We start from the raw sequence: 11,819 nt of genomic DNA, 5'->3' as shown, positions 1-11,819 counted from the left end.
TAGAGGAGAAACAATAATGTACAGTATGTGGAAAATAATGTTTTTTTTTTTTTTTACCTTAAACCGCATAAACACATTTCATTACACCAAATACACCAAATAATGTTCTTTTTAGCAACATCATATGACCCCTTTAATCCTTTTCACGTTTCCTTGGTTGGTAGATGCACCGGGGACCTGATTATAGCACTTAAAAGCAGGAAAAGTCCGATTTTCATGATATGTCACCTTTAAAGATTGCCTGTTAAACAGTTTGGCTTTTTTTTATCTCACCCACTTGCGCTGCATTGTAGCTGTTTTGAACGTTAGAACGCACGGAACGCTGGGGCGCTAGGACCGTGCAGCATAGCGCAGCAGAGCAGCAGCAGCGTCTCTTTGTTCGGCGTGCAACATCTCTCCTCCTCTTCTCGCGCTCCGCAGTGAATCTCGCGTTCCTCATCATCACTGCTGCACTGGTCTGGATGATTGCAGTGGCAGCAACATGGCTGTGAATCTCAGCAAGAACAGACTGGCCCTCTTAACAGCCTACCAGGACGTTATCAGCGAGACGTCGGCAACCGACTGGTGAGAAAACTAAAACCAGACTTAAACAAACTCCTTTATCTTAGTATGGTGTTACTGTGTTACATAGAAAAGAATTAAACTTGCATTATATCTGTATGCGGATGGGTGCACAGAATGGGATGCATGCGTCTGGGATGAATGCTGAATCTCTTGTTCTACCTATTCCTGTTTTTTCTTTCTTCTTTAAAAAAAAAAGATAAATCGATTTATACGCCTTTATTAAATCTTGGATGGGTTGGGGGGTAATTGCGTTTTAATAGTGCATGCTTTGATACATTTTTTAACCGTAAAATTACACATTTGTAATTTATTGGCATCTTTCTCTTGCGTATTTGCTGTACTCCTATCTACAGTAGGTTGCAGTTCATGCTTTGACCTCCAGAGAGTTGTGCAAGGGATTCTGTACTGTTTGCTCAGTTCAAGGGAGTCTACTATAACACTTGTGATTTGCCATTTGGAAGACTGTGACCAGATGATCATGTCAAACCCAATGTTTGCAGCTTTCCATTTTAAATATCTATTGATTGAAGTATATCAGGGCTCTTGGAGCTCCTTTCCATTTGCATGGCAGGACAGGGATGGGCGAGGCAAGAGCTGTCTGTCAATCTGTCATCCTTTTATTATGCACTCTCATCTTTATCTTTTGTACTAAATGGAAATGGTACCTCTGTTATAAGAACTACTGTCTCAAAGTGTTTGAGCTCTTTGTACAGCGTATATGCTTTTGTATGGCCCTCGTGGCTGTGTACTCTGTACAGGATAGTGAGGTATCTGATCCCTTTGTGTTGAAATGAAACTGTGGATCATTGGTAAAGCATTGTTTATTCAGCACCTCGGCCTAGAAGTTTGGTTTGGATTATTTTCAAAAAAATGTTTGCTTTTTTATAGATACTTAGTAATATATATAGTACTTTTATTCCACACAGCATCTTTATTCCAGGATCTTATGTGTTCATTCATACCATTTTAAAAGTTTAATTAATGAAGAAGCAGTCTATCACAGTTTGAATCTCAATCCAATTTTGATATGATAGTGTATGTATTGCAGTGTGTATTGTATCAGAAGAAACTTGGCAATATTTATCCTATTAAATTGTTTAATTTATAAATATAACAATCTTAACAATTATCATTGAATTGAATCCATATTGGTTGAATGCTGATGACAAGCATATGATCCAAAAGAATTATTCTCAAATTCTCATTCCTTTAGTTAGCAAAAATACCAGATCTGAAGAATATCAACTGTTTGAGCTGAATGTCATTGTGCAAGAAATAAATCGGTACAATTTCACGAACAAATCTGGACATAAAATCAATCACTTTTTTCAGAAGGATTCAGATTCTTTCATTTTCACCGAGATGTTTGCTTTCTGCATCAACACTGTAATTTGCTTGATTATATGATTATTGCTTTGAATAAACTGATGTCCCAGAGTTGCCCCTTTATGCATGCTTGATGTGAGGGCAACAAAGACTTTCAGCCTCTGTAAACAGCTGCCTTCCTCTATATTCACCCTTAAACTTTGGACCAAACAATGCTCCTGTTCTACGTGCGTGAAACCACACGACTATACCAGACACAAACACAACTCTCTCCTTTTTCCTGTAAGCAAAACTCATAATAGTCTTTATACCCACACAGTTGACCTTATCACCGAGTGCGGCTGTCCTTGTTTGAGTTAACTCACATTCCTCTTCCTGGTATTCATCCATGTGGCGTTACAATGCAACCAATGCTGCGTTGTTGAGCCTCTGTATCTGTAAAACCTTAACACAAGGCAAACTCTGTGTTTAAAGGATGAAGTCAAGCCCACAGGGTCATCAACACTTTACTTACCACCATTCAGTGGCAACAGTACCTCAGGGTAGGCTTCAAAGCTGAATAGATAAAGCATCGGACATGGAAATCTAATTGTCTTGAGCGCACGTGTAAGGTTGGAGGACGGGTTCCAGGATGTTCTTTATAGGCCGAGGGCTATCATCCTTTTTTAAAAGGATTTTGATGTGTGGACTGGAGAGCCGTAGGGTTTTAGAAAGACAGGCTTTTGAAGCTGGGCAAGGAAAGGTGACGCCAAGCCAGTTGGGATAGAGTTGGATATCAGAGCACTCTCAAATATCAAACAAGAATTGTTGCAAAGAATGCTCAGGCTGCTGATATGAAGAAAGCATATGGATATGTGATCCTCAGACCTGATGATATCTTCAAGAATAATTATGTATAATGTACAAGCTTGTGGAGTATCTTCTGGTCATCAGTCACTTTATGTCAGCTCTTTAAGTGCTTCTTAGGATTCTGGAAAAACGTTTCTCCCAGGGTTTCTTACCTCCTGTTGGGTCATTGCCTTTTTCATATGTCCATGATTCTGTAAAGGATCAAATGTTTTGTTTGCAGACTTTGGTGTCTCAGTAAGCTACAGTTTCTTATATTGAGAGCTCTTCTGAAACTCTGAGGTGACACGTGTGGTATTACCATAGTTGTTTTTAGAAAATAAAATCTCATCTTGTAGATTTTCTTCCTTGTGGTTTGATCTTCCAAAAAAATGACTCCACAAATATGTTTTTTAGAAGCAACGTCTTCGTGTCACACTGGTGCACTGCAGCTTGTGTCTCTTTCCGAATGCAACAGACAGCAATATTTGCAATTTCCAAAATATAGCCACTGCCTCTTCAGCTAGAAGAAATTTACTCTTTCAGCTGAGCTCAAGCCTTTTTGGTTTTTGTTTAGGTCTTCTGAGCACAAAGAAAGCACATGAGAGCCCCAACTCTTCTGTTTGCATTTGGCTGCCAAGAAATGTCGGGGAAACCACAAAGATGACTGGAAATTTAGAGTTTTACCAGACTCTATAAAATGTTACCATTTCCCTAAAAGTGTGGTGTGAAGTCCAGACCTCAACCTCACCTGGAGGGAGTTTATCTCTCTAGAGTCCCACAGTCTGATGCCTGCATTCCTTCTGCTTCAGGTCACTATCTTAAACATCAAGTCATTTATCTTGCCGAACCAGTGCTGGGGAAGCTACGTTACAGCTGTAGCTTGCCAAGATACAAGCTACTCAACATTTAAAGTACCATATTTACTGGAAAACAAGTTGCACACAGAGATGGGTAGATTACTTACAAAAATTGTAGTTAACCAATGTCAGAGAACCATGAACATGCCAATGTGATACTTCATTATTAAAATACTGATTTTACAATCTCAAGGGGTACTTCAAGTAAATATATTATGTGAAAGAGGTTCAGATGATCAAACATTTTGGGAATCCCTGCATTACATGTACATAAGAAATAATGTGAATTTGTGACAAAGGCCTTCCAAAGACACAGTAATGGGTAAATAACCTACTTAGTGATAATTCAAATAAAAATGAATTTGTTCATAATCTAATTACAAGTACTTAATTTTTGGAATCTGATTACATAATCCAGATTACACATAATGAGTTACTACCCAGCTCTGGTTGCACATGAATATAAATTGCACCGTGTCAAAATTGCATTGTTAGTAATATGTAGGAAGTTAGTAATGCTAAAATATGTTGTACACAATATGTTCTGTGTTTGTGCCATTTTGCGTGCGCTTTAAATGCATGATGTTCATAAGTCACAGAATATTTATATAATTAAAAAAAAACTGTACGGTAGTTCAACTAGTCAAGCTACCCTTTTTTAAAAAGTAGTTGACTAAAAGTAGATAACTACACTGAAAATATAGATATAACTGTAGAATTCAAGATGAACATTGAAGATGCTATTATTTAATTCCACACCCAGCATTTATTTCATGTTTTGTATAACAATGTGCAAATTAGGCTGACCACAATAAATGTAACTTAATTTTACAACAAATGCAATCAAACTAGAAATCAAAAATAGTGACAAACAGCAGCATTTACAGTAAGTAAATATTTCTCATCAATAATAAGACACATGGCTTAAAAGGAATCAATGAAATGAAGAGAATGTGCAAATGAATCATTTTACTAAAATAAACTGAACTTCTTGATGCTACACATGAGACTTGAGGTCTAGTTGAATATACGTAATGTCTTGCGTTGGTCTGGTGGTAGCAAACCTTAATACTCAGAATAGGGCTGCACGATATATCGTTTCAGCATCGATATCGCGATGTGCGCATCCGCGATAGTCACATCGCAGGATGTGCGATGTTAAGTATGCTGATCGTTATATTTATACTGATCGTTTTCTTTGCTCAAACACAGACATGGTGTCTACACCGGACGCGACAACTGTACAGAGATAACCATTTTAAATAAATTTAGTAGCAGAGCTACTGCAAGGGATTTTCAGTGCTGGAAATTCGTTTATCCTTTGTTGAAACTTCCGCGTCGTCGCGGAGAGCGCAGGTCACGGTCACTTAGCAACGGCAGACGCCATGAAAGCGCAAGCTCCCGAGCGCTTTGGAAAGAAGGAGAAAGCGGCGCGGCTGGCGTTTCCCACGCGTTTTTAGGTGTGACATGTGAACGGCCCCAAAGTCTGTCTACACTGGACGCGACAAAGCGACGTTGCCAATCATTTGAACTTTGGGTCAGTACCCCATAAATAGAACGCGGCATCAGTTTACTGTTGGTGATTTGTCATGTCGCGCCGTATTCAGTGTAGTCAGCACTGATCTATATTTAATCTCTATTATAGATCAGTGGTAGTCAGTCACACAGCATCACTGATTATAATGGGTTCTATTGTATTTTGTCGCATCGCACTGTGCCGCTCGTGTCCGGTGTAGACACAAGAGCAACGCAGATGCACGTGAACACTGATTTCTGTTCACTTCTGCGTCTATTTGTGCCTGAAATACTGTGCTCTGCAAGTATCCTTGTAAACACAAGTCAGTCACACAGCATCACTGATTAAAATGGGTTCTATAGTATTTTGTCGCGTCGCGCCGCTTTGCGTCCGGTGTAGACAGTGAGAGCCACGCAGATGCACGTGAACACCGAATTCAGTTCACTTCCGCGTCTATTTGTGCCTGAAATACTGTGCTCTGCAAGTATTCTTGTAAACACAGATGCTTATGGTTTAGGTGAAGGTAAACTATTGAGAAAGAAAATGGATGTGTAACAGTATGTTGGTTCACAGCAGTTTAATGTTCCTGTTGCTTTCTCTGTCATGAACGTTAATCAAACAACAAAACACAAAGATAAATCACTTTTGTAGCTTTAACACAATGTTTATTTCCTTTACTCGCCTACAAAATCACCCCAATCATTGATTATTTTTTTCCAAATAGAGCTATTGAAGTCATCTGATTTTTTTTTCACATCGCAATATATATCGCAGAAAGAAAATATCGCAGCCCTAACTCAGAGGGTCAAGAACTACTTTTAAATACCTGTGTCAATAAACCGTATGTGTTATTATTTGGTTAGCTGCTGTAAACTGACATTAGCTTACTCAACAGATTCTCATCAAACTATCGCTCCACCATAACAGTAGTTTTTAAAAATGTAAAAGAAGACAAATTTACGCTGATAACCATTACAATGCCCATTGTGGCAATGTTGAGAATGCTGCACATATTTTTGTGTAACAAACATTTTGGAATGTAATGCATGATGTAAGTTTTTATGTATAGTATCTTTCACACCTAATGCTGTGATGTCACTATATTTCCAACTACTCATGTCTCTTTAATCGACAAGCAAATGGCCATTGGACGGGAAGGATATATGAGTCACATGTGGTTTCCTCTTAAAAAATGTTTGATTAGATTGAAAACTGATCTTTAACGTAGCCGTACTCTTTAGAAAGGCTAGTAAGAGTAACAGTTCGGTTGTGATGCACACTGAAAGAAATGCAGCCTGACTGCAGTGTAATTGAAGAAAGTACATGCAGTGTTATCACTTTGCAGACATAGTGGTGTGCTGTGTGGGTAGATGATACTTTGGCTTCTCTCTTGGCTTCTCTGTCTGTGAAAGGCAGCTGATTCAGATCATGGCTGTCTATTTTTCCTTCAGCTCGCCTTGTGAGTGGCATATCTTAATAACAAAGACGGCCCCTTGCCTGGCTCTTGACCCCTTGACATTACAGAAGTGCAAACATGTCTACATCCCAATTGTGATAAGATCCAGTCCACAAAGTTCTCAAGTTGTTTGTGTGTCCAAATTTTAGGAGCTGGTAAGGAGAATTGAACATTCAAATTTTTACTGTTTATTTATTTATTTTAGAAAATGCTAATTACTTTGTCAAGAAATAAACATCTATAAAAGTCAAAGCTATAACTAGGACTTCAACAACTAATCAATAGAAATTATGGCAAATAATGTTATTATCAGTTAGTCAGGTCTGGCTCCTGTATTTTTAATGTTTATATTTAAAAATCGTACTAAAATAATGTCATGTCATATTGTTTCTCAAGGTGTTTAAACTTCTACACTGCAGAACATTAATGGCCATAAAGTTCCATAAAAGGATTTTTTCCCTGGACATAACAGCAAATTTTGTTCAGACAATGTTTATGAAAGGCCTGAGTTGATGTGAGCGATTCTTCTCAGATGTTCTTCCTTGTGATGGGGCTGAACATCTGGCAGTACCTTCTTTGGAAGTGCTCTTTCATTGGATTAACTGCATCATTGAGAAACCAGTAAACAGTGATTAGGATGAATATGCTGACACAGCACTTTTACATCTGGACAGAACGATAGACAGAACCATGAGATCATACTTGTATGAGAACAACTCCACTAATGTGCTTTGGATGCACCAATAAACTAAACGCTTGAAATATATCTACTGGTGATAAATTTTCTACTGAAAAGGTTCAACCCAAAATGCTTGCAAGCTCCAAAAGGCCTTCAGACCAGCAAATCAATATTAACAAAGGAAGATTTATCCAAAATTTCATTAGACAAAAATGAGCTTTCAGAGAGTGAGATCCCACTGGGTTCTGACCTGATGGAACTTCCCATCAGGAAACTCTTCAGCTAAAATAAATTTCCTAGTTTCCCTCTGCTAACAGCTACCCCTTCCCCACATCAAAAAGCTCTTTGTCTTTCGACATTGGTCTGTCTGTCCATTCATTTCAATTTTGTTAGTTGGTCTAATTTTAGACCAACGTGTATTGCTGAATATTTGTGATGGTTCACTTCTCTGTTTAATCTGTAATTCTTCAACTAAAGCAGTTGACAGAACATAGATCTTGGAAATAAGTAACCAATTGTTCAAACATTTCTCTCAGCCTTGTTAAAACAATCTCCCCAAGTAGTTTACTTCTCTAAGGAGGTCTAAGTGGATGTACAGATGCAATTTTTTGTATCTTGCATTTTTTACTTGAAATGAGGCCATTCTCTTATTAAACAGTCAAGCATGTACAAGTTTAGGGAATTAAAGGGTTAGTTCACCCAAAAATGAAAATTAGGCTCATACGCTTTTTTTTTAATGGATGGGTGCTTTTTATTTAACTTTTGGACTGATGCATGCAACACCCTCTGAGTGGCATTAAACAGCTTGAAAGATCAAAGACCATTTTTAATATAACTCCCGACTGGATTCGTCTGAAAGAAGAAAGTCATATACACCTAGGATGGATCTGGGGTGAGTAAAACACAGCCTAATTTTTGGGTGAACTAACCCTTTAACTTGCAAGATTTAAAACAAACTTTTATTCAGGGCAATATAAGTGCTTCATTGGCCACACCTCTTAGAAGTAGACTAGCGAAATAGCATAAACATCCTCTCTATTCAAATGGACATGGGCACAATTTGCTCAGATTATGTAACAGAAGAGCCGATTTGGCAGTTTTTGGGTCACTTAAGTTTGGTCAACTGAAAATAAATCTTTTTTTTAGTCTATGGAAAAGTTCTCTCAGTGAGAGCATTGAAAAACACAGCATTGATAGTTTCATGCCTCACTTTATGCTCACTTTTCACACTTCGCAGTAAAATTATTTGAACTCAATTTTCATTTATTTATTTGTTAAGCAAACTTGTAGTAAGTGAGATAATGTACAGTCTAGTTGTCATAATTGCAAAAATAAACCCATTAAAGGCAGGGTAAGCGATTTCTGGTAGCCAATGTTGATATTTGAAATCACCAAAACAAACACGCCTCTACCCCAAAAGGGTCTTGCCCCTATTTTGATAGCTCCGCCCTACATATACGTACGCAACCCAGGCAACGATTAGTTCTGTGAAACAAAGCAAAACCAATGTTACACCGTGTCTACATCGGACGTGAGCGGCGCGGCGCAACAAATCCCCGACAGAAAGCTGCTGCCGGGTTCTATTTATGACGTGCTGACACCGATTTCAAATGGTTTTCAACGGTCGTTTGATCGCGTCCGGTGTAGGCAGACTTTAGCTGTTGTAGACACGGTGTTACTCACCTATTGAGAAGAAACAAAGCAACCTCGGCGTCCTATCGCAGGCCTCTCCGCTCCTTGAGTTCTCTCCAGCTCTGGAAAGCTGATCCGATATTTACACGGGTCCTACTTCTTGCCTTATCGTTCCGCAGACGTTTTCCTCTTTTGTTTTTTATCCGCCATCTCTATCTTTCTGTCGCTCGGCTCGGCTAATGTCTGTCCCATGCACTGAAAGCTCTCTCCTCCACATCACGAGTAGACACGCCTCTTATTGCTGATTGGCTACAAGTTTGTTTTGCTATTTGGCCCGAATCAGTTTTCTTAAGTGTTTTTGAAAAATTACATACCCTACCTTTAAGGACCCCCGTTTCGCATGTTTTGTGATAATGACTGACTGACTGTACATTATCACTTGCTTACTGAATGTCTTGAAGGTGTTGATTAGTGTTTGATCTCTACAAAATTACACTCTTTGCTCAAATTATAAAAATACATCTTGTGCGTCATTGTTTTTCCATTAAAAAAAAACATTTTAAGGACTAAAACTAATAACTGTCAAGCATCAGACAAGTTGTGGGAAATTGTCAAGAAAGCGAGCTACATTACTAAATTGGCTCCATAGGTTCACTTGTAGCACCTATAAGTGGACATCATTGCATTACTGAGATTGGATCTATTTTTAGAGTTGTTCTTCATTCAGGGTCATTCATCTCGCTATAGGCTCTCAATGGGGAGTCTCAATAACCATCTGCATCAGTTAAAGCTCGTTTTTCCTCTCTTAGAATGTCAAGTGTCTGTGACATTTCTGGAAATTATCCGATTGAGTGAGAACTTTTGTGGACTGAATGTGAGATATGAAATGCATACTGAGTTCTATAGTACTTTGCAAAGCACAGTGGTCTAATAACACAACGTATGTTCCATGATGTTCCATGTAGAGCACCACCATGAATTTCTTTCTCTTTCAGAAATAGTCAGTTCTCATCTCACTCAGTATTCGATTTGAGTGTATTCATTTTTTTTTTCAGGGAATTTTTTTTTGTTTTCCACCCTGGATTCTATTTTAGAATATCTTATTTTAAGCAGAGAGTCGGTCGTAATGGCAACAGTTGAAATCTGTGCTGAAAAATGTTCTCTAATCCTTTTTGAAAATGTATATTTATGTCTCTGACAGGGACCAGGCTCATGTTAGTGGATGAGGCTCAGGGATTTATGGGAAATGATTTGTTTAGCGTGGGTGTCGGTTGAAAGCTCAGAACTATCTGAGACAGGGGAGGAGAGGTGGGCTTTGAATCCGAATGCCATCGTGAGGAGCCTTTATCTTTGAAGACGTTTCCTACGGCGGAGCCCGTTCATAGAGCAAATGAGAGACAAATTTAGTAAAAGCCGTACTCGCCCTGTCGTTTTAAACATACACTGATATTTTTATGAAAATGATGTTTTTGCATGTTTAGAGTTGTGAAGATATCTGCCAAAATCTTTAAATACTCATATTTTAATTTCTAATGCAGGTGGCCATACTATAATGTCATTATACTGTAGTACATAGAATAGCTTTGAAATTTCACTGGATTTTTATCTTAATCGTGCTATGCATTTAGATTTTTTTAGTTTCAGTTTAGTTGTAGTTCATTTTATTTTGTTTTCTTTATTTCATTTTGTATCTTTAGAAAATGACTAGTTTTAGTGCTTTTCAAAAAAAAAAAAATTATATGTAAGTATGAATTTTCATCCGTTATAATACAAATTCCACCTATAACACACAATGAAAATATTTTCCCTGCTCTCTGTCTTTTGTAGTCATCTTTGTAATAGTTTTGTTAATGATAATAGTCTTGAATCAACATACCTATATATTCAGTTGGAGAAATTGTTCATTAATAATTGTGTATTAGTTGCTTGTTTATGTGTGGTTCTGATGTGAAAAGCTACAAACACGCATACAATTTGTTCTTACCCTCGTTCTGATAATGAAAGCAGATTATTCTAAGCGCATGCTTATGCTTATAATACACGCCCAAACCATATACTGTAAAGGCACAACCTCATGAATATGAATCTTTAAGTAAAGCCAATTGTGGCATTCTTTAAACCAGCTCAATTATTGAACCAAACTGAGCTGTAACGCCAATCTATAATCATTTATCTAACTCTGCAATAAATAAGACTTATTATAGAGTCACTTAGTTTTTCAATTTCTAATAGCAGTCTAAAAATAAATATTTTGGCTTTACATTTTTCACATTTCCAATGCCACTGGGAGTCTGATTTTTGCCTCAGTGTTTTGTCCTAAATTTAGAAGTGCTAATTTATTGGTGAATCATTATTATACAACAAGTATTACACACAAAAATGCATATGTACGCGCAGTTAGTGAATGAGACACATTGTTATTTAACACATGCACAGATTTCTAATTTAAAGTGTCAGATATGTTGATGTGAACAGCTCTGTGCACTGTGTAGTTAGTTTTGTGCAGTTACAAGTGGAGGCTGGCGTCGCAGTGAGCTCCAAGTGCCCCTGTGAAGTCCATCTGGCTGTGTGCTTAGCCTCGCTCTCATCCACAATGACATTCGCTGTGATTAATTCTGAATCCTGCAACGAGAGGAGTTTGCTTACCAGTCAGTTGATATAGGGGATTTATAGGGATAGTTCACCCAAAAATGAAAATATGATGTTTATCTGCTTACCCCCAGGGCATCCAAGATGTAGGTGACTTTGTTTCTTCAGTAGAACACAAACAAAGATTTTTAACTCAAACCGTTGCAGTCTGTCAGTCATATAATGGCAGTCAAGGGGCTCCACGGCTTTGAGAGTCAAAAAAAGCATACACAGACAAAACCAAATTAAACCCTGCGGCTCTTGACAATACATTGAAGTCTTAAGACACGAAACGATTGGTCTGTGCAAGATTTCTTGCTGTAAATACTGTTC

The 11,819-nt window shown here is 38.0% G+C and overlaps 1 protein-coding gene across 6 annotated transcripts in view; it reads left to right on the top strand.

Annotated features, from left to right (window-relative positions):
• Positions 1–392: 392 nt before the first annotated feature.
• The window catches only part of LOC107732329 (drebrin-like), an 84,381-nt gene continuing 72,954 nt past the window's right edge, over positions 393–11,819 (top strand). For all 6 annotated transcript variants that reach the window (XM_016543613.1, XM_016543612.1, XM_016543617.1 and 3 more), the window contains exon 1: positions 393–564. In XM_016543613.1, coding sequence (XP_016399099.1) covers positions 482–564 — 83 coding nt within the window. In that variant the 5' untranslated portion in view covers positions 393–481. The remainder of the gene's footprint in view (positions 565–11,819) is intronic.

Source organism: Sinocyclocheilus rhinocerous, unplaced genomic scaffold, assembly GCF_001515625.1.
Source record: "Sinocyclocheilus rhinocerous isolate Xijiao unplaced genomic scaffold, SAMN03320098_v1.1 scaffold249, whole genome shotgun sequence".
In the NCBI taxonomy this organism is placed as follows: domain Eukaryota; kingdom Metazoa; phylum Chordata; class Actinopteri; order Cypriniformes; family Cyprinidae; genus Sinocyclocheilus; species Sinocyclocheilus rhinocerous.
This window is presented reverse-complemented; position numbering and strand designations above follow the sequence as displayed.